General features: G+C 38.8%; 1 protein-coding gene across 1 annotated transcript in view; it reads left to right on the top strand.

Moving 5' to 3' along the window:
• The window catches only part of p3h2 (prolyl 3-hydroxylase 2), a 56,299-nt gene that overhangs the window by 29,079 nt on the left and 3,395 nt on the right, over nucleotides 1-23,825 (top strand). Inside the window, exons 2-11 of the mRNA XM_088426390.1 lie at nucleotides 4,031-4,183; nucleotides 5,139-5,328; nucleotides 11,886-12,017; nucleotides 16,148-16,275; nucleotides 21,025-21,114; nucleotides 21,446-21,486; nucleotides 22,297-22,388; nucleotides 22,466-22,593; nucleotides 23,275-23,370; nucleotides 23,479-23,629. Coding sequence (XP_088282516.1) covers nucleotides 4,031-4,183; nucleotides 5,139-5,328; nucleotides 11,886-12,017; nucleotides 16,148-16,275; nucleotides 21,025-21,114; nucleotides 21,446-21,486; nucleotides 22,297-22,388; nucleotides 22,466-22,593; nucleotides 23,275-23,370; nucleotides 23,479-23,629 — 1,201 coding nt within the window. The remainder of the gene's footprint in view (nucleotides 1-4,030; nucleotides 4,184-5,138; nucleotides 5,329-11,885; nucleotides 12,018-16,147; nucleotides 16,276-21,024; nucleotides 21,115-21,445; nucleotides 21,487-22,296; nucleotides 22,389-22,465; nucleotides 22,594-23,274; nucleotides 23,371-23,478; nucleotides 23,630-23,825) is intronic.

The following is a 23,825-nucleotide window of genomic DNA, read 5'->3' on the forward strand; positions in this document are numbered from 1 at the left end:
TCATTTTTAATCCCGAAATGCTTGTGTCTAATAATGTACGCAAATACCGGCGTCTACATCTGCACTAATAAGTAGGTTTGCTGTAATGTGAACATTCTCGTAGAACATTCCTGAAGTGCTAAATCAACCCCCTCTCTGGTCTTATAAAGCGTCATGAGCATATTGTGCTCACGGTTACAGATGTTTTCTGCAGTATTGCATGCAATGAGTCTATGGGATATTGTAGGCCCCAGGCAATACTCTGTCTAGAACTTTGTAGACGTTTAATTAAATCTAATCTTTGGAAGTTATGTCGGTGACATCCGTATCTGTTTGATCGACCATTAGAAAAAGTTGTTCCCTCAGCACAGGCTCCATATTAAAATCTAATCTGATTTCTATACATCTTATCCTGTTCAGGATCACGGCAGGAACGGAAGTCTATTCCTGCTGACTCCTCCTAGGACTGGTTGCCACTTGAAGTAGTTACAGGCTAATTGTGAGGAGCATTAAGTGGGAATTGATGCCATGACATCTGCATGTGAGGCAGCATATGACACAGTAGACATTAAAGCTAGAATGATACGTTTTTTTAATTTCAAACAAAACACAAAGTGCAGAGTTAATAATTTCTTATCGTTAACTGATTATTTTAAATATTAACTTTGAAGAGACAATTGTCCAAAGTAAATCATTTTAAAGTGATTGATGAAAAATCATTATTAAAAGTTGATTCAGATTTTCGTCAGAATGGCAAAATCGGCGCCAATAGTTGTCTCAGCCGATGGTTGGTCTATCCCTAGTGGACACAGAATGTAATTGAAATGATCATTTAGTGCAGGTAATGTCTGAACTAGTTTGACAATGACTAAAGAGAAAAATGCCCATGGTTGTCCCGGCAAGCCACACCCTCTGGTAGCAGTTGATTCCAATCATGGGTGAGGTACTGGAATCATTAATAAAAGAATACATGTAAGTTGTAGTCATCATGAGTTGTTAAAGAAATGAGCCAACTGCAGGCTTATAAGTACTGACTTCTCGGAGTCAAGCGCAACGAACAGACAAATATTGTGCCTGGAGTATGCTAATGTGTTTCAACCTGTCCCAGATTGCCAGAGATACTGTTCAGGATGAAATGTGATGTGGTTTAATTATGTCACCTGATCCTGATTTATGGCAGCAGATTAAAACATGACAAGTTTTGAATCCATTAAGATTTTTTTTTTTTTTTAACATACTTTTCAAGCATGTTATTTGTTCAAATGTGATCATCAGGTCCATGGCGTCAGTCCAGATATATTTGTATAGCACTGAATCACACTGAGGTTTGGCAAGACATTTTTGCCCACATCAACAGATGCTTTCTCATTGCTGCAGGGCGGTCCAGCGCTTCTGTGGACTAAATTACTGAAGGGAAGTCTTTCACCACTAGGTGCTCCTTTCAAATGTAGGTAAAAGAGAAATGTACCCACATGGTATGAAATGCGTTGAAAGACTTGTTTTCAATACTTGGCGGTGGTAGTACCATGTTTGATGTTGAAATTTCAGTTTCAGCTTTAGTTCCATGAAATGGTTTTCCGATTTGAAGGGTTTTGTAGTTTTATCAAGATTCCTTTGTGAGGTGTTCTTTTAGCATTGTGGGATTCCTTAGGGAATGGACTGTTTGATGGAGCACAGCCTGTAAGCACAGACAAATAGCACAACCAAATCTCCTGTGTAGCACCATAAGCCACCACAATTGCTGTCATAACATATTGCAAGTGCTTTGAAATACCATGCATTCCAAAATAAGATCTTCCAAAATATATCCTATGAGGCTTGGATATTGTATTTGGTGATTCTTACACAGATATTGGCAAAAAAAAAAAAAAATACGCACGTTTTATACTACATGCAACATTACAACTCAGCTGGAAACAGCTGTAGTTTTTATGAGAAGCTAGCATAAAACTAGTGTTATGTAACATTGGTAGGTTGCAGTAGGAGAATACTTTAATGTGGAAAGGGAATACTTACTGTGTCTGTAAATTGAGCATTTAATGTGCATTTTTTTTCTTGAAAAAAAAAGAGCAAGTACTATAACGGAGTGTTGTGCCATGTGTGTTCGATGTGGTACCTCTAAATATATTTCATTCAGCAACTCCATAAGATAGGTCATCTGTTTTATTTATGTCTCATCCTCAGAAAAATTGCATCACTTAACGACAATGTACATCATTGCAAAACTAGTAGCATGCAACATTCTGCAAAGGAGTCACTATAAAACCAATTGCTTCACGTTTGAATTAATTTGTTCTTAATTTAAAAAGAAGCACCCTGTTCCTGCCATTGCATTGAAAAGTATTAGATTATATTTGCTAATATTACCTTTACGTAGCTTACGTACTCCAGGCTACATGCACCCCCATTTGAGAACCACAGTTTCAGACTACTTGGTTAAACCCCAGTATGGCTAGCCCCATACAGTGCACATACAGTCATGTTTGCATAGTTTTCTTTAAAAAAAAAAAGAAATATGTGTTTTTTTCTGTCCTCAATTAAATGCCAAGTTATCAAATGCGGACTCGGTATTGCAGATCTTCAGAATCAGGTGACTCTGACTCAAAAATACTGTATGATGTGACCAGGACATCCATAGAATTGTCTCTCCTATGCTGCGTGACAGTATGTTCAGCTTTGACCATCATGCATAATGTTGAAGATTCATCCGGGGGTGTTGGCTTGGGACAAAACATATGACAGGCCCACAGCTGTGTTTGGACTAGGTTTGTGTACTAGACTATTTGACTTCGCTTGCCAAGCTAGCCCCAAAGCCTCGAGCCAGGTGGTCTTTGAGGAGCTCAGGAAATGTGTGATTTAAGAAGAAAGAGGAGGCAAGTATCCGCCTCACTTGTATCTTCACCACATTCAGGGAAAAAATCCATGTTTTGTCTCCAGGACTCCGCACAAAACATGTAAACAGATGAGTAGATAGTGGTGTCAGGTTGTTGAATCACGTTGAGCACACACAGACTTGCAGCATATGGCAAAGGCTGTTTTTTGTAACCATCAGTTAGAGAAGGTCATCTTATCTATTCGCAGTGCACTGGTGAACCTTTGACGGTACGTCAACCACACTGCATCTCCTCAAAGCGCCCTCAAGGCACCCTGGCCAGGAATGCAGCTGACACCATCTCAATCTTGAGCCTTTCAGGGCCAACCGAGCATGTCCAGCCGAGGTTCATTCCCACATAAAATCGTCCTGGATCTGTCTTTCTTCTGTAACCTATTAGGAAATAACAAAGCATTTTTAAAACCACCTCTTATATGGATTCAAGCTTAGCTGTCAGACAAGAGTATGAGTAAATATGCAGTCTGCTTTAGGTTTGCACCTGTCATCAACTTGAAGGATTGAAACATATGGAGTTAGGCGTCTCAACCTAACCGCTCATGTGAATGCTTTTGTGGCCGATCGTATCGGCTTCTGTCTGTAGTTATTCACAAACACATACAGTTGCACACATGTGCACGCGCATGCAACATGTATACGTGTGTATATTTATTTGTATGTGTATATATGAATACAGTATATGAATACTTTATGTGTGTGTAGGGTTAGGGTTACATGGTAAAACCTAACGTTTTATTTTTGTTCGTAATTACCATTAACAAGTAAAAGAAAGAGTGTCATAGGACAAATCAAACTGTACTCTTGATTTTATTTATTGGTCATGGTCATTGGTCTAAACCTGTTCTCCATGAACAAAAAAGAAATAAAGGTTGGCACTAGATAAATGTAAATTGTTTAAATTCTTAAGAGATAAATGATTGCCTCAAGTTCTAAGCTTCAAATAAATCTGTTGGGTTCAGATCCGGTGTCTTTTATTATATCTCAGCCTGGAGCAGATGTTTTGCACTGCCACAAAAATTTAGGGGTAGTCCCATTTGGAATGCTATAGAACTACAATAAGTACAGTAGGTCCTTATTAAAATGATGGGGGGAAAAAACTGGGCTATTTTGGACAGGGATGGTACCAAAACAATCACAACTCTTGTCTGTGTTTTCCTCTAGCTGAAACAACCTGAGAAAGCGGCAGCGGCAGCTCATACCTACTTTCAAGCCAATCCAGAACATGTGGAGATGAGTCAGAACCTGGAGCAGTACAAAAATCGAGAGGGGGTCATGGAGGATCATTTTGTTGATCGGGAAGCTCGGCCTCACCAGGTAAAGGGAGAAGATATCTCGATAAGAGATGGACCAATACTGCTACCTCAATAAGAATACGGCTTTGGCAACATATAGTGGCCAAGTTCTTTCTTTTCTTTCTTTATTGGTTTGGCGAAAGAGAATGACTCAAATAACAACATAGCATTTCCTTATCGATTTCATTCTATCGCAAAAGCCTGAGTACTTGTTTCAAGGGTCTCATTGTGTCTGTGCAAATGCACTGCACAAGTAGTCTAGTTTACGCAATGAGCTCTGAAAGTATCGTGGAGAGAAAAAAAATCACATCAATACATGTATTTGGTTTGTGTCTGTAAATTTTGGGCACTTTCTCATACTCCAGCACTTCACCAGCTATCATCATGATTCCTTATCAACGTTTTTCTTTTCCCTGCTTTATTCACATACGGGGGAAAAAAAGTGGGAGTATGAAGGGCTCTTTATGTTAATGGACTTTCAATGACTTCTTTCGCACTTTTTGCGGTTAGGTTCTGCGCAATGAAATTAGCATGGAAGTCTTCGGGTGCTGCTCCACCGAGAATCTTTCACCCTCTCTTACCCCACTCCCTGCTTTTTGTCTCGTCTCATATGTTCCACCTCTGAATGAAGCTGCTCTGAGTTACTACCACCTGGCACGGATCATATCTGACCACAGAAATCCGTCTTTTATTGCCATTCGGTTGGCTGATGCTTTCAATTGCTTTTACTCTAAAAGATACCTTATAAGCCATTACATTTGACAGTTTGTTATTACTGTATTTAAAACGTACTGCCCAATTTTGTCTACATTGGCTCTCGGTTTATTTGAAACACACGAATGAATTCTCCTACCGTCGCGAATACCAGAAGACTTGTGACGTTTATTTTTTCTGAATTAGTTTTCCATTGGCTTGAACAACGCACTGTGTTTTTGAATGTGTGCAGTATAAAGTTTGGATCTTTTGCTCCATTCCAGCGCGCCTTCAGTGCGGCAATGAACTTATACGAACAAGGTGACTACGTGGGGTCCAGCGTTCTTTTCGAGGAGGCTCTGGTGGAGTACTATGAAGCCGACGTGGAGTGCCGGGCCCTATGTCAAGGCCCACACGAGTTTGAGGCCCACGATCATCTTCGTTACCCTTACAGCCTCTACGAAGTTGTTTCAGGTAACAGCCGACACATGAACACGCATATAAGACAAACTGGATAGATGTAATCTGTTAAATAAATCCACTTTATTTTGAATGACATCTGTCACGTAAAAATGGAATAAGTGTAATTCACGTAATTCACATGTAGTTGGCTTTCTTTTTAATCTAGGGTTTTTCAAATTACTTAATTAATCAACAATTCATTGATCATCAAATGGTTATTATAATAATAGAATAATAATTTAGAGCCATTGGTTGAATTAAAATGGTTCAAATTGTCGGATTTTAGCCTCTCAACAGTAATCATTCTTGGATATCTAAAGTCCTTCATGAAAACAGATTCTTTTTATTTAATCAAAATAAGACACTTGCAATCATCTACTTTTACTGGAAAAAATGACCGAACCAGTCCCAGCCAAAGTGAAACAGTTTCCCAAAAAGTCATAGCACAACATAAATTCCTCTTGTGTGATTTTTGCTTTGTTGTTAAAGGGACAATAAGTATCGTAGTGTTTTATTTTTAATAACAACAAATAATAACACATAAATGTCTTCTACCACGTCAACATTTTTTTATATTGTTGCAGGAATAGTAATTGCTAATTATATTACATGGGGTGTGCCACTCAAAGAAGGAAAGATTTTAATTCGTCTTCTTATTAATAACTTATTATTATTATTATTATTTTGTGGCAAGACAAAAAAAAACACACCTTGCTGGTCTAGTACACGTCTTCACTCTTCACATGCCAACACAAAACTGCACAACACTGTCTAAATCATCAGTCAAAACAACAAGGTCCAAAGCATCAAAGATTCATTCCAACTTGCCTGCTGGGTGAGAGACATGGCCACAATATCTTATTAATAACGGCTCATGTTTGCCCTTTTTCATTCGGATTTTGATTTGTAGTTTGGAGTATATTTTTTTTGTGATTGTAGTTCCAATTCTGAGGTCTTCATCTGCTGAACCATTTGAGTCCCAGAGGAGTGTTTTCCTTTATGAAATCCTGTTCAGCATTGATAGCTGGATGCGAGCTCTAATATCACATATGTCAAATACACAGGCCGAGAGCTGGATCCGGCCCCCAAGAAGGTTTTCTATAGCCCCCAGGATGATAGAGATTTATTATTAGAACCTGAGGCCTGCAGGTTTACTGTGGCTTGCAGGTGTTTTACACACGCCAATACTACATTTCCCAATATGCACCAATGATGCGCCATAGCGGGACGTGGCTTCATTTCCTTATTCGTCAGAAGTCATTAACTAGCATAACAACTAAAGTCAACTTTCACATACCCATCAAATGGCAAATTGGAAGGTGTAGACCGAAAACCGGCGGTTTCCAACAAGGTGGGAGTCGGATTACATGTTCCCGGAGGTTGCTGAAAAACCTGTGTGTCTTCTTTGAGGAGAAAGTGTGGCGGTAATGAAACAGTATAATCTAAGATGGCATCAGGAAACAAACCACACAGACAAATACAAGAATGTGAACATGAAACAAAAACAACAGAGGGTGGAAGAATTGAAACAAAGTCTTAAAACGCGACAGGCTCTCTTCAGAAAAGCAAAATCGCAAAGCAAGGCTGCTGCCAAGACCAGTTTTTATTGTGGCAGAAGAGCTCGCAAAATCAGCCCGGCCATTTACAAAAACTTGATGCCAAAAGTTTGTGACGTCCGGACAAAAGGCAACTCTTTTTAAACGTGAGAAATACGATTGCTAAGCGAATCCATCGATATAAAAGGGCAGCGCTGTGATCAAGTGAAGATTTCATGGCATATTTTCAGGCTGAGCGCAACTGAAAAGTTTTTAGCATTAAGTCCCAGGCATGGCACAACTACAGGACTTGTATATAGGCGTTAGGACCCCAACCCAGGTCTACAGGAAAACCAAAGCACTGGACCGTATATGGTTGGCGAAAGCCAAAGGCCTTATGTCAGGTAGATGATATTGACAGTATTTAATCTGTGAAAAAAATGACACCCTTTGAGGTTAAAGTCGTATTCCCCCAAGATATGAATAAATTACCACCGATTTGTTTATTTATTCATTTGAAGAAAAATGTAGCCTACTTTTTTACTTTTTCGGTTTCCAAAATATACTGATGGTGCTTTTAATAATATCACCTCATTCATCTAATGTGCAAGTTATGGGGATTTTCATATAAAAGAAGTTTGTCTTTTGTGCCTATTGAAAGTTTAAAATTACTGACAGAGCCATAAGAAAATAGAGCTTTATTTTTCCGGTCCAATAATAGGAATATGTTTGTTAGGTTTTCAATAGGTTCAATTTAGTTGTAATTTTGTTTTGTTCATCCCTTGAACAGCAGTTTCCAAAGTGATGACTAACTAGCATGAAAGCGGTGAGAGTGTTAAGGGTTTTTTTTTTTAATCAACCTATCGTGACAGTTCTGTTTGGCCCTGAGCCTGCGCTAGGCTCTGTTGTGCTGAAAGAGCCCGGAGAGGCTCAGACGAGGCCAAACAACGCTCTTTGTGCACACTAGGTGATCAAATCTGCCTGGCAGTGGCTTGGCTTTGGATGTCATTTGGCGCTGAGTCAAAGGCTGAAAGACAGTAATGTGATCTCACTGCACTGCACACCATCCTCTATGTGCGCAACAAAAACTACTTTTATAATATTCCTATTAAATAATATTGAATTAGAAAATATATGCTTAAGAAGCTCCAATTGTTAATTTTTATATTTTAAAATATGTCCTTTGCATGCCAGTTGTCTAAATGTAGAACTATGGTTGTTATCGTGTTTGTGAATAACTTAGATAAATAGATAGATACATCCATCCATCGTTATCGTCACCTCAACAAGTACAAGGCAATGAACTTTTGACTTAATGAGCACCACCAGATAGCGGTTGTTTTGGGAGTAGGCTGATGTACAATGTGATCGACCTTGAGTCCGTAGCATGAGGCTCTGAACGGGCAATTAGCCGAAGTAGCTTTTAATTCTTCGATGCGAGACACTCACTCCACGATGGCAATCTTTTTGCTTGAGAATTCAAGAATCGCATTAAGCTACAAAATCCACCCATTTTTATCTTTCTTAGGATGTGGCCATTTTGCCATTGGCACTGACTAAAAATGGCATCACAGTTGCTCAGGGCTCAGGTGGCAACGATTAATCAAAAACTAATTGATTACCCAATTAATCAATAATTATTTTCGGTGATCGATAAATCATTTGGAGACCTAAAATTGTTCAAATGTTAAGAGTTTCAGGCTTACAACTTAATATTCTCAGATGTCTTTAGACCTAAGAAACCAGACTTATAATTGTGAAGAATCAAAAAACAGCATTAAAACATCTGCTTTTATTTTGAAAAACAATCAACATTTTTGCCTATTTCCTTACAATACAGACCACTGCAAACCAAACCAGTAACCAAATCATAAAAACAAAGTTGTCAATTTGAAAACAGTGTTTTGGAAAAGGAATGGAAATCAAAACATCACAGATTCATCGATGATTGAAATAAGAATTGTTATCGCTTTAATTAGGTAACTTCTGGGGAGAAAAAAGAGAAGCTCTTCAGTGTGATTCAGGTGAATGGGGGAGGCAGATACTTTACAGGGTAAAGCATTCGCTCCCTGCATACAATACAGCTGCAGTTAGAGAGCTATCAAAACACACTGGCTGTAAAATATAATCAGAGAGAAAAGTCACTGGCTGTTGTTTGTGTTGAGAGCAATCAGTGCAAAAAGGTGGCGGCTTATGTGCAGTAGCGCCAGCTTAATCACTGACGAGCGTTCCTTGTTTTGAAAATGTGAAGCCCAAACCTGGCTAATTAGTGTTGGATGAGCTTTGTTTAACTTACAATCAGAAGATTATTTTCAATTCCACTCATGGAGTCAAATTTTGCTTGCACTGTTTATTATGTGGGACATTGGAGTGCGATGCAGTGCAAGCTGCTCTGTAAATATTACTAAGAAGAAAACAAATAATGTTTTTATTTTCTGTATGACCCAGAAAGTGAGTTTCTCTACAGCCACTGCATGTTTCTGAACACAATTTATTTACAGTTTGGACGTACTCCTGAGACTGAACAGGAGACTGAACAGACTATAGCAGGGGGGAGGAGAACTTAGGGCTGCAGCTGCACTGGGCTGATCTCAGTGATCCTTCACAACACTCAAACCAGCAATGGGCTGCTGCACTGGTTTTCCTCTCAGGTCTTGACCTTAGGAAGCGATATAATTGCCATCTCCTTCATGAAGGTCAACAACCACAAAGTTTGTCACTTCCATGAAGACCGGGATGCACAAAAGCATTGAGCTCAGAATATTTTGTCTTTATCCTGATTGCTAACAGGGAATGACGTGATGTGTGATGATACGTGGGTTTTATCCCCGTGGACCATCTTGCGAAATGAAGATTAATAGGCAAATAATGATCTGAAGAACATCTTAAGCTTTTAAGCTATATCTGCAGTTCCACTCAAAAGTTTGGTAACACCCGACAATTCAATGTTTATTTTTATTTTCGTTTCATTTTTAGGGCTGCACAATTAATCGAATTTTAATCGCAGTCACAATTAGTTAAGATGATCCTCGGCGATATTAACATTTAAAAAGTCAAGCATTTGTTTTTTTATTACAAGTCAAATCAAACACTTTGTCATTCTACCACTAGGGGGCAATGTTTCCCACATGTTTGCATGACAAAGGCCTTTGCTTTTTCTCGTCCTACTGTATTTTATTTACCAGTGTGAAACTGCATTGAGTTTCTCATCTGATTCCTAATATATACAGTGCTAGCTGTCAATTTAGACCCATTTTGAAAAATCCTATTGGCAAAAAATTGGAATAAATTTGGTTTGAAATGACCTAAAATGACATTTTAACTGCTAATTGATTAAAATTTGCAACGTTAATAATTTGCTTGGTTCTAAGTAGGCCTATTTTTCTCATTGGTTTCCCCCCAGCAAGTAAGTTAGCTGTGTTGCAATAAATAAAAGAGGACAATAAATAGACATGTTTGAGCAAACATGATTAATAGTCGTGATGAATTATCACTATTTCAATACTGACCAAAATAATTGTGATTGTTTTGGCGATAATCGTGCAGCCCTATTTCTGATTTGTAGATTAATACTTGAGGCATCGCTTGTGAACAAATATGGCTGGCTTTATTTTATTTGAATAGAAAGCATTATAATTAGTTATTTATAATTTTCTATTTCATTATCATTATAATTATTTTCTTACTTAATTATAAGAAAAAATGTGAATGTACTTATTTAGAACCTGTCTACATCCAAGTATATTCTCAGTCAGGTTTTTGATGTGGATGATGCTGTTGTTAATTTAGTTGTTATTTTTTTCCAGTAAAATACTCCTGTTAAATATTTTTGCTAAACCGAGTTCCCCCTGACAAGCACAAATCATTTCTTGTTGAAAAAAAGACCGAAACTGAGTAGTATGCAGCATTGTCTGATTCGTTAAACTGTGGAACATCCATTGCTTCAACAAGTGTTGAAGCAATCTGGAAATAAAAAAGAAAGAACAAAAAAGATATGACTAACTTAATTAATAAAGATTTGTGCACATAAAATTACTATCATCTAAAACTGGGCTCAGTTGGGATCATACTTCGGTTCTCAAAAATAAATCACAAATTTAATGTTAAAAAAAAGTTTTTGTGATTGACAATAGATGCAACTTAAAACATGAACTTAATTACATGTTTCTGAAATATTTACAAGTCATAATTGTTATAAAAAATGTGTTTGCTTTTTTTTTTTTCCTACCTCGCGTACCCCAAACGTGCATCCCTTTTTGAGAACCGCCGTTTTAGAACCTGGCATGACTTTACGTACTCTGGTGTGCATGATCAAACGTTAATAGCTTGAGTTTTTTCAACTTAATGTGGGCTTGTGGCTAGTAGGATAATTGCCACAAAATGTATGTGCAGTATGATACAAATATTGTAATTCAGCAACTAATGCTCTTGTTAAAAGCAAACATTTTAACAAATCACATATTGTGAAAATGTACCATGTTGTGGCCAGGTATAACCTTCACTAACATTCTCAGTGTTAATGCATTCGGATTAACATGACAGACGAATCGGCCTTCATCCAAGTTGTCTCATTCCCATGCTAGTATCTGTTTTCCATGTTTTATCTTCATCTCCCTCTCCTCAAACATATCAGATGTCTCCTCACCAATTAGCGCATTTCATTGGAGGCGATGACTCCATGTTTATCGCAGCATCAAGCTCAGTTTTTCATCGTGAAATGTAAACAAGCAATTAATCATTTGGGACTTGCGTGTTTTATGACATTTTCTGACATCACACAGATGATCTCAGCCGTGTTAATGGCTGTAGGGAAAACATAATTAACCACAGACCACCCGGCAGTGTCACTTGCAACTGTGATGAAAGCTCCGGCCACAATAGTATCAAGCATCTGTTGACTTTTGTTTTTTTTTTTAACCACTGATACACATTTGACCAATTGCATTCTTTTATTGTGTTTATTATATGCCATCGTGTTTTACAGCGGTTAACCTCCAACCACATAACTAATTCAAAACATTTGGTTTTTTTTAGATCACTTCACTCAGGTGTTGCACTGTGAGCACGAGTGTGTCAGAGATCTCGCCACCCGGCCGGGACGCCTGTCGCCCATGGAAAATTACTTGCCGCTGCACTACGACTACCTCCAGTTTGCCTACTTTCAGAGTGAGTTCTTCCAGATTGTCTGTAGATTAGAAATAATTTGTTGAGGTTGCCGAACTTGTGACACACCCAAGTTGACACACCTGACAACGGTGTACTTATGAGAGTGACCTTCTTGACTTTAGGTACACCCAAAGATTCTTTCACGAGTACAGTTTGTTTCATCCTCCCACTGAAGGAATGAGCTTGCACCCTAAATGACAGAAACTGTGACATACTAAAAAAAAATGTTTTACATGTTCTAGAAATACAAACTAAAATTCAGTTTATTGAGTTCATGGTAATGTTTAAAAATGGTAATAAATGAAAAAATAATGTAAATACAGTGGGCCCCCGGGTTACGAACTTAATCCGTTCAGCGGCTACGCTCGTATCTCGAATTGCTCGTATAGCGGGCAATCCAGACCCATGTTAATTCGTGAATGCGTGCAACGCGCGCAGAAGCCTTAGGTAAAATCATCACGCTGTATACATATATTAATATTAAGTGACATAATCTACTGTACAGTTGCATTAAATAACAAATACAAAGGAAAAATGACTTTTACCTTTGGAAAGACGTGACTTGTGCTGAGATAAGCAGAGATGAGCAGAAATGAATGCTCGAAGTCAATACGGTAAATCAGATATGCTATTGGTCTTACAGTGTCAAAGTAACGTTTTCAGTCAGGGTTTTCTCTACTTCCTTCCATCCCAACCAGCTGTGCCATCAAGCTAGATAAAGGCGTTCGGCCAATAGCATATCGGCACTTCTGTGATTGACGTGTGACGCCGGCCAATAGCATCTCCGTGAGTGAGACCGGGTGACCTTAATCGACCAATAGCATATTGGCGTCTCCTTGACTGACTGATAATTATTCGCACTTTTTTTTTAAACGGTTGGAATGTATTGACATCTTATTGATTAAAACACATTTAAACCTGTGACGATTTTTTGTCCTGCAATCGGCACACTTAATTACATGTCAGCTGTTTTTCCCGACGTGAATTGAGCTGAGTGGAGGCGGAGGGGAGATTGTGTGTGTTGTATTTACTAGGCACCACAATTATGGCTTGTTCGAGAGTCAGTTCACTGTTGGTTTCAACTCACAGAATTGCAAGAATGGCGCTGTCCCAAAGCATGTCGGGAGGTCGCCGACTAACATGACATGCAGTTTTGTCAAGCAACCATTATATGGCACTGTAGTACCAGCCGTTACAGGGTGCAGAGATTAACCTCTTGAGTTAATACGGCAACGCATATAGGCTATTGGTCTTACAGTGTTACAGTAACTCTTTCAGTCATGGTGCAAATCACGGAGATACTAAAACATCATCCTCTTATTTCTTCCTTTACCGCTGCTAGTAATTTTAGAAGCTATGTCTAACAGATAAAGTTTGCAAAGTCTTCAAAACATTCCGTTTTTCACTCATTTTGTCTACTTCCTTCCATCCTGTCCCATCAAGCTAGATAAAGGCGTTCGGCCAATAGCATATCGGCATTTCTGTGATTGACGTGTGACGCCGGCCAATAGCATCTCCGTGAGTGAGACCGGGTGACCTTAATCGACCAATAGCATATTGGCGTCTCCTTGACTGACTGATAATTATTCGCACTTTTTTTTTAAACGGTTGGAATGTATTGACAATTAATTAAGAAAAAAACACACATTTAAACCAATGACAATTCTTTGTCCTGCAATCGGCACATTTAATTTCATGTCAGCTGTTTTTCCCTTTAGCTGTACAAACACTACACTTAAATGGTAATATATTTAGACACCGTGAGTGAGACAGTCAGTGTGAGATTGTAAGACCAATAGCGTTCACGTTACCGCCATAAGTATCTGATGATGATTGTAGTTGACACAACTGCTGAATATGTTGACGCAGTTGGGCGAGAACATTTCTACATACTCAATGGCTGGTTTGTCGGAATGCTCGCAAGACGAAAGGTTTGCTCGTAAGCGGAGGACAAAAACCTAACTGATCCACGCTCGTAAGGCGAATTGTTCGCAAATCAGGATGCTCGTAAGCCGGGGGCTGACTGTAATTGATATAGTGATTGTGACGCTCAGAAGGACAGATATTTAAAGGGAAACTAATTTGGCAAGCAATAAAAACTTTTATTTTTTCTCTCATTTATTTGGTAACTATTTTTTTACTCTACAATTAACTCAATGAATCTGTTACATCGTGGCATGACGTGTAGAATTGTGGAAGTTGTGGATCCAAATGAAGGAAAGCAGACAGGCACAGAATGCTCTACATAATTATTTAAAATAAAAATGACAAAAATTTAGCAAGATCAATAAAAAAATAACAATCCAAAAAAACAGAACCAAACTTTTTACCAAAAGACTATAAACTCGAGTAAATCATAGGAAACAAAGACGAAGAGGAACCGTTAGCAAGATCAACAAAAACACATTGACAATGACCCGACAAGAACTGAAAGGAGACAGGGAACTAAATACACCAAAAATTTTAAGTTAAAAAAGGAACACCTGGGCATGACACAATAGGAGCAGGGAGCTGATTGGCAGACACAAGGAAAACGGGTTAACGAGGACAGGCGGACACAATCACACTGACGAAACATTGACACGAAGGGAACAAAAACATGAACAAAAACATGAGCTTAAGTTTGCATAAGTAATTCATTCTTTCTCGCAGACAGTTTCAAGGCGTCACACAGTGGTTCTTTAATTAGCCGATTAAATCTAACCTTTTAACTTTTTTCACAATAGCAAAATCATAATTACATTCTTAATGACTATTGCTCAACTATCAAGGGCTCATTTTCATGCCGAGCACAAGTCTAACACAAATGATAGTCTAATTGCCCGCATGGGTGTGGATTTTTTTCCTTTTGGTAATCTCGTAAATGTGCATCGATTGAAATGGGTTGGATGCGTGTTTATGAGATTGAACACAGCAACTCCCCTCATTACCTTTGAATGCAATATATCCGGAGGGTTGTTTCTAACATTTTAATTACCTTACTGTATTTAACGTGTACTTCCAGAGCATGGAAGGATAAATACATATGGTTCGTCAGGAAAAATGGTATCCCGTCGTATTTTGCGAAAGATTTCAAAAGGTGCGAATCTCTTGCTGTGTTTTAAAAGATAGTAAAAAATACAACGCTATGGGGATATCGACACTTGTAAACTTAAGAAATTGTACTTTGCAATCTGATCACAGCAGCAGCCTCCATCTCCGCCCTGCCCTGCCCTGCCCCTCCAATGCAAGGTGGCATTTCTTCTTCTGTCCGACAAATCTTGCCGTTTTCATTTCCGGATTCGGAATCAGAGGCACTTTGTGACTCAAATAAATATCCATGTTTCTTCTTGACTTTGGCCAGGGTGCTCCATTTTAGCAATGACAGCAATGCTCTGGAATATCACCCCATATCAGCGGGGCAAGGAACGGCCCTGTCAACTAACCAGGGTGATTTGGGGTAGAACCAATATTGTAGGAAACACAAAAATCGGAACACGAGATATTTTTACTTTTCAATATTGCTCCCCTTACCTATCAAGACCACAATTTAAGATCCCCAGAGGTCCACTTCAAGCTTATTTAGCTTAAACTAAACACAATGTACAGGCAAAGGCCAAATTGTTACTTTTTGCAAATAATAAAGTCAAAGTAATAAAGCCACTCAACAACTGAGTGGATACTTTGACACCCCGCTGTGGCTCAACGTCTGCCGTCACCCGACAACCTCTCATCTGGCGAATCCCACTGTGAGGTTATTCTGACCGACTGAGCTCATATCTCCCGTCTGTTACTCAGGCGAGAAGGCACCGCGGACCGCAGCAGATGCACCGTGTCATCCCAGACAGGAAGCCTCTGGTTAACCCTGCGCCTTTACAAGCTTGGAAAGAATGCGATTGTGCGCGCACTGTTGAGCAGAAGGTGCGCGTCAGTGTGAGCGTGACTTGACTCTTTGGTCAAGTGCCCTTTGATTCCCTCTCAAACAGCATTCGCGTGATTACGATGATGGTTTGGAAACGTCAATCAGATGCAGTCATGATGGTTTTCCCCACATCCCTCTCCTCTGGGACACGGATACTATCGGGGATCCAAAAGGGATCTTTCCAGAATAGTGAAAACGCCTTATGTTCTTCCTGTTTCTCTCTCTGCAGTGGATAGAGTGGAAGAGGCGCTACAGTGTGCACTCACCTACCTTTTATTCCATGAGGGAGACGAGTTCATGACAGAGAATGTTGACTACTACACAGAGGTCCTGGGACATGGCGGTGCCCCACGAGAGGTCAGATTTCTCTTGTCTTTGTTTGATGGACACCTAACAACACAATTCAATTCAATACTTACCAACATACTATTTATAAGTAGCTCCGCTGCAATGTATCAGGATTGGGAGCACAGCTCAGCACCTCAAGTAGCTGCTAGTTTCCATTAGCAATATTAGCTTAGTCCTTAATCGAATAGGGGCTCCAATGTATCACCTAGCAACTACAACATGTGCCCGGAACAATGCAAAATGTCTTTACAATGGATTATTTAACATAGCATGATCCAAGTACTGTATCTGAGTTATTGTTTTCATTCCTGAGACTTTAGGAAGAGCAACGTAAACATCTTAGCTCTGCTACATCGAGAATTCTCTGGAAAGAAAAAAAAAAAAATCTTAATCCCAATATTAACAGTAGTGCATTTGGTAAAATTATGAGTGTACTATATGGGTATGGGCCAGTACAATGGGAACATTTTTCCAAGTTCAAATCTTGTGCTTATTTTCTGTGCATAGACAAACAATGTGACGAAAAGCCGAAGTCGAAATCGCATTTTTTTTCAATGAATTTTTAACAACTCCATAGCTCTGGGAAATCCCATATTGATAGAGACGCCAAACAAACCTTTGCAGCGTAATACCCAGTTTTATTCTGTTTCACGTTTGAGAATTTTGCAGAAAAAAATCTCAAAATGACCTGACACCACTTCACTGTCTTTGACATCTCTTCTTGGTTGCTCCCAGTATGTTCTTTTCTCGTTCCCCTGTAAAAATTGCATTGTCGTCAGATGGTTACCTCCTATCGGTCCTTCCCAAATAATTTGTTACATATGTATACCTGCAGTTAATGTTTAACCTTATTGTTTGAGCCTGTGTTTTTTGTTGTTGTTGTTTTTTTCATGTTATCTACCAATACTATATTCGCAATCCATTTGTCAACTACAATTGACACAACCCCTGGATTTGACTGTACTGTACTCAGCAGTTATTAATTTGGGGGAACATTTTTGCGAAAATCTTAGGTAGCCAACATAATGGGAAAGCTCCTATGGTTTTCTTCTTACACTCTAAAAATAACTGGGCCAAATATAACCCAAATTGGGTAGAAAAGGTACTGACCCAACATTTTGGGTTATTTATTTACCGTTAAATCAAGGGTTGGGTAAAAAAAATAACACACAATATGACCTAGTTTTTGGGGTAGTTTGGTAAAAAACTCTTCTTTTCTTCTTTTGTGGATCGTAAAAGCCAATTTTAGGGGATTGTTTTCGATAAAACCAATTTTCTCAAGGGTTTGAAGTAAACAACACACTCAAAATCATTTGGGTTAAAAATAACTCCATTATGGATCAAAAAATTACCTACCCAATATTTGGGTCAATACAACTCCATGTTGATATGTAGAATACAATTAAGAATTGTTTTTTTTTTTTTTTTTTTTTTTTTAATGACCGACTTGGGGCTGCTCAAGGACAGAGGAATAGGAAGTGATACAGACAGACTCTCAGGAAATTGCTCAACCCCCTTTGTATTATTTATAAATTGCACTATTTTGTAAAATAAACAGTGCCATCTGTTGGATCTGGTGGGACACTGCCATCATACGAGCATATTTGCTAGGTGCCAGCGAGCTATAATGAGAAGATGTTAAAAAGTGGCTTCGACAATATATTGCACAGGATGCCATTCAGTGAATTTTCCACACAGCTAAATTTACACATCACCAGTGTATTCTTCCTGCTTTTCTTCAAATTTAGCTGCATATAAATCAAAGCGCTCAGCCATGTGCTTTCCCTAACCTCTCCAATTGAATTAATGGCTCAGACGAGCGCCTTAGGTTTTGAAATAAATATCAGTTTGTTTTGGACTGTGGGAGTCGAAAGAAGGTATTTAACAGGTGGGAACAAGCCCTCAAAGAAAAAGTGTGGATTTGAGAAGGAGATGACAGGAGTCCGGAGTGCATTTGTAGTATTTCTTGGACTAGATTGGTACGCACCATCTGGCAAGAGTTTTCTTTTTTATTTTGTTTTTCACTTGTACCATCGTTCCACCTTCCAGCTGGAAGAATCAGCCAGTTTCCTATGTCAATATATTTACAGTCGAACAATGTATTTCTTGTTCTAAGCAGAGAAGCAGCTGTTTCCGTGCCCTGGCTTTTTAGTAAATAGGGGCCAGAATTGTGTAGCATTATATACTGTAGTACATTCATGTTGGTCCTTTTACACTACAGTAACTCATCATTGATGATTAGTCACTTCCTAAAGGGCTGCTTTGACATTTGGCAAGTCAAACTATGCTCCCTTTAAGTCCAAATAATGCAACCTCCTTTTCCTGCTTCTCATTAGTGTGCGTGTGCGTGCGTGTGTATCTCATACTGTAAAGCTTGTATTTTTCTATCTTTCAAAGTCTTTCCAGTCCTTAAGGTTTGCAGTGCAAATGTTCTCTCCAGTCTCAGGGAGGTCACTTTCAAGGCCTGAATGGCCTCCCTTTCAAATAATGTTGCCATTCAGGCTCTTAACCATCAGGGGAAAAGTTAAAAAGGCAAACACGCAGATGTCTCTGGCAAAACTTAGGGCCTCTTTCAAATTAAGCTCTAAAATAGCTTCAAAGAAAAAGCTACTGGTTGCGCTTGTTTCGTGCTGGTTGCCATGGTCGTGCTTTTCAATTTGATGAAGTTCTCCTCCAGGATCCAAAAGTGATCATTCGGAAGTTACTAGCATAAAACATGTGGTGTGCCGTTATTAAATGAGTGATGGAATATCAATCTTAACTTAATTTGCAATAATTTTAATTGTGCTGGGCCACTGCACGTCACCTTTGCAATCTAATGGCATTCGATACACTAGTTTAGATTCAAGAGTTTAATTGTCATATAGATTGTCATACCACACAATGAAATGCTTATTCTGTTCACTTCCCCGAGCAGGCTACATTCCATAATCGAGCAAATAATAAGGTAGGCAATAAAACAAAAACAGTTTTGATGCACTTACTGTGGTAATATATCTATCACAGTTGTTATACCGGGTGCTGTGATGTGCCTGATTTGTTCCTTGATGTTTTCATTGCTACGCTAGTTTCCGAGTCTTGTTTTGCCGTCAAGTTTTCGAGTCAGTTTTCCAAGTCTAGTTCGACATCTGAGAATGTTTTGCTTACGTTTTCCACCGCGGTGTTCGAGGTTCAGTGCTAGTTTTAATACTGTTAGTGGTTATGTCGGATTTTGGTGTAGAAAAGACTATCTGGTTTTCTACTTCAGTGTCCTGGTTGCTTCTGGGCTCAAATTTTGCTCTGGTGGCATTAAGTTAAAAGGAGAAAAGTGTAGTTATTTGTTTATTTATTGAAACTTAACATGCCACATGTTTCTTTTGTACCAATATTCTGTTGGTTTTTTAATTACATGCTGTTTTTATTTACCCAAATATAAAAAAAAGTTCGTTTTAAAGCTGAATGAATACCATAATACCGCAATATTTTTGCTCTTGATAATTATTCAGTTTATCAGCTTAAGTCATGAGAGAACTTATGTCGTAAAATTGCTGATACTTATGCGTGTGTGTGTGTGTGTTTTCATGTAGTCAACTCAAAACTAAGTAATATGTTACTTATTTGGGAATTTCACAATCACCCAGCTTCCCACTTGGTGCAGCGTGTGTGTGTGAAAAGCAAAAGCAAATACCCTACCTGTCAATCTCCACTCCAATGCTATACGCATGAATGAAAAGCCAACATCAGCTTCCTTGGAAGCACCACATTCCTCTATCTTAGAAGGTGGAAATCCCTCAGAAGGTGGAAATGAAACAGTGGCAGACGGAGATGAGAAGAGAGCTTTGCAGCCACATGTGAAGGTTCTAGGGTGCTTACATTGGGGGTTGTGGGGTGACTTAGGGCCTGTAGGCCTTATATGGCCAAGCATTTCTAAATGTTGCGGAAAAACTCAGGCAAAATTAAACAATTACATTTGTGAGAGGTAAATGAAGTTCTACCCAAAAGCTGAACTTCCCACATGCGATTCTTGGGTCAAAGTTTTAAGGGTTCTGATCTGCCAGCCAAGCAAGATGAATTTAACCATTCTGTACAGTTTAAGTGTAATTTGATTCTTTACATTTCTTACAGCGAAGCATAACACATTTTGGTAATGAGTATTCAGGCAGTTAGCTTGTCAGCAGCACTTTGACTTTAACATTTAACAGCGAGCTTCTCCCCTTCCTATTAAAACAAGAGGACAGCGGTGCTGAAAGCTTTCCTCGCCAGAAAAAAAAAGTCAGCCAACTCCTACCTGACATCAACATTGAGTTCAAATTTGATTTAGCAACAATGATGATGGTAGGGTACATTGTTGGTAATGTACTGAGTGGTAGAAGGCAAGAAATGTTCCACAAAAATCATATGCTATAATATTAGATGTTAACACCATAGTCATCTGTGAAAACCGGTACATAATGTGTGGAGCAAACCAGAGGCAGCGTTGCTGCAATTTTGTTGTTAAAATATAATGTTTCAGCAAAATATTAGATGTCATTTAGATGGCAGTTTTCTAGCTTGATCAAAAATGACATACATTACATTTAATTTTTGGAAAACTTAATTAGATTTAAAGAGTGATCAGATTGTTACTTCAACAATTCCAAAAATGGGGAATAAACGCATACCCTTTTTTTGGGCTATCGTTAGAATTTTAACTTGGAAGAACTTGGTCGCTGCTAGGCAAAAGTGTCTCTGGAATGCGTCCCTGCCCTGAAATGAAATCACCGTTGTGTACATCGGCAGGAGGCTGCACGGTACCTGAGAAGACACAAACAAGAGCTGGAGCTTCTCTGGATTGGAAGTCAGGCCATGGGCGTGGACTTCATTGAAGCGGTACGTTTGGGTGTGCGCAAACTTCAAACTTAAACCTCAAAGAAAACTACAAATAGTCCCTTTATTTCTTTTTTGGTGTATTTGTTTGCCTTCAAACACAAGAGTGTGGACAGGTTATTTTCTTTTTCCTGTATGCAATGACGTCTGCTGAGTGTTTATTGTCAGTCATGCACCTAACTGGAACTGACTCAAAGCAGCGGAGCAGGATTGTGCTGCAAACTTTTTTTGTCAAGTGAAAGGCGACACCTGCTGGTCGTAATAATGTTTACAGGCTTTTCTTTTGCAAACGTCAATGTATCCTTTATAATTAACACTTGACTGGTGATTGCAGAATTACTGGAGCAGCTCGGGTGGGAGAGATGACACCAACAGGTATTTGTGCGCATCCTAATAGATAACGCTACTTTAGGTACACTTGATCAATCTCATAAACACTAATATAGGAATATGTGTCAATATTCTTTGAATTTGTAATAGATTACTGTACGATTCATTTAGTAAAAGTTTATTCCTATTTTGTTGTAGTTGCTTTTCATTGGTGTATAACTGCACTGTATCATGCAGTATGTAAGATATCATTGCCAAAGAAAAAAAAAGAGAACTCCTAAACATTACGTTATTTAATTATGCTTAATTGTAACTTTTTTATGTATAATGCCAGATCAAATATTTGTTCACATAATAGTCAAGTTTTTTTCCTTCTAAAATTACAAGTTTCTTCATAAGAATGCACTTGTAATTTTACCAGAAAAAACATCTACAGATTGTTCAAAAGTAAAAAGTACAACTTTCTTGTAGTAGATTTTTTTCTTGTATTTTTTTTATACTTTTAATAGCATGAATTCATAAGATAACCATTTTCTTTATCTCTAATATTGACATAAATCTTACAAAATTAAAAATTTCTTGTAATAAAGTTTCATGTGTTAATACTGACATGTTTTTGTAATATTTTGGCAAACTTCACTACGTGCATGACAAAAAAAAAATTTCACATCTCAAAATGATGCAGTGCAGTTCTAACCGCAACATCCAACAAAGTGTCTATTTTTTTAAATGTAAAATTTGTGATCCATTTGTTCTACTGATTGTCATAATAGTATGCCTTAATGAAGTGTGAATTTGTCCATCAACATTCCAAATATAGACGCGTGTCAACAAAATATGCTTTTTTTTTTGCAGGATTCCCTCTGGTACTGATGGTGAGATGGATTATGTTCCCACTGCAGAAAAAAAGAGCGTCAGTGTGGCTATACCACAACTCGTCAAAGAAGGTGACGTTGAACTCATCATGTCTTTTCCAATGTGTTCCGACAAGCTTTTGACCAAAGCGCTCTTGTGTTGTGTGCAGGTGGATCGTTGTTTTACGACAGTGTGCAGCTGGTGTACAACTCGGCCCACCTGAACGGGTCTCAGCGAGTGTTGCTTGATCAAGTTATAAACGAGGACGAATGCGCAGAGCTCCGACAGTTGGCACAAGTAAGGACTTAAGGGGCGGGGCTATATTGTTCCCGGGAAAATGTGTCATTTACGTACGCGTACGTGTCATCCCATGAGCAACACTTGGTTAGACGTTGTCACCCTCCCCACCCAACACACACACGGAAGGGGTTTTCTATCACAGTGGAGACTTCTCATTGACATAAGATGTGGCCTAGCCCCTAACCTTAACCATCACAATAGATTACCTCAACAAAACCTCAACCAAAATCCAATTCAAACCCATACTCTAGAACACGGGTGTAAGACTCATTTTTTATCACGGGCCTCATTGTAGTAGTTTCTGTCAAAGGGCCGCAATAAATTTGTGTATTTTCCACACACTTACCTAGTTTTGAAATCAGGGGCCGGTAAAAATTGTTCATGAGATCGGGAACAAAAAGCGTTTTTTTTTTTTTCCCAACTTAATTTTTAAAAGTTGAAGACAACTTGCAAATGTGGTACTTCAACCAGAAACATGAAGTCGTATCAGCATTTCGCGGGCCATGGAAATTGATGCGGCGGGCCGGATCTGGCCCCCGTGCCTTGTGTTGGACACCTGTCCTCTAGCAGCAAGTCTTGACTGTCAAAAAGAGGTCTGAACTTGTGGGGTTCATCAAAATGATCCCCACAAGTGCAAGAGGTCCCCACAAAAACACAAAAATATCTGCTCTCTCTTAGGCTGTCACGCTAGCTGGAGATGGCTACAATGGCAGGCGCTCTCCTCACACTCCCAATGAGAAGTTTGAAGGCGCCACCGTGCTCAAAGCTCTGCAAGTATGCAAATGTCACAGAACAACTAAAACACTTATTTCATCATTTTCCATATTAACTTCATAGCTTTTTCCATCGCTCGTTTGCTCATGAAACCGTGTCTTCCTTTAGTACGGCTTCGATGGCAGGGTGCCCATGAAAAGTGCCCGCCTCTTCTACGACACCAGCGAGCGAGTGAAAAACGTCGTGAAGTCCTACTTCATGATCAACTCCACGCTGCACTTTTCCTACACGCACCTGGTGTGTCGCACGGCTATCGAAGGTCAGTCTCGTGTGTGATGCTTTTTGACCCTAGGGGACATTAAATAAATGTATTTCTGTTCCCCCACAAGATAAATCTGTCATTATAAAATGATCATATTTTGACAGGAAAAGAGCTTTTAACGTTTCAAATGTAAGTAAAGTTCATAGTGATGTAAAATATCACTGCATTATTTGAATATAGATGTTTGCAATAG

Source organism: Hippichthys cyanospilos, chromosome 10 (genome assembly GCF_059441005.1).
Source record: "Hippichthys cyanospilos isolate Australia breed blue-spotted pipefish chromosome 10, RoL_Hcya_1.0, whole genome shotgun sequence".
In the NCBI taxonomy this organism is placed as follows: domain Eukaryota; kingdom Metazoa; phylum Chordata; class Actinopteri; order Syngnathiformes; family Syngnathidae; genus Hippichthys; species Hippichthys cyanospilos.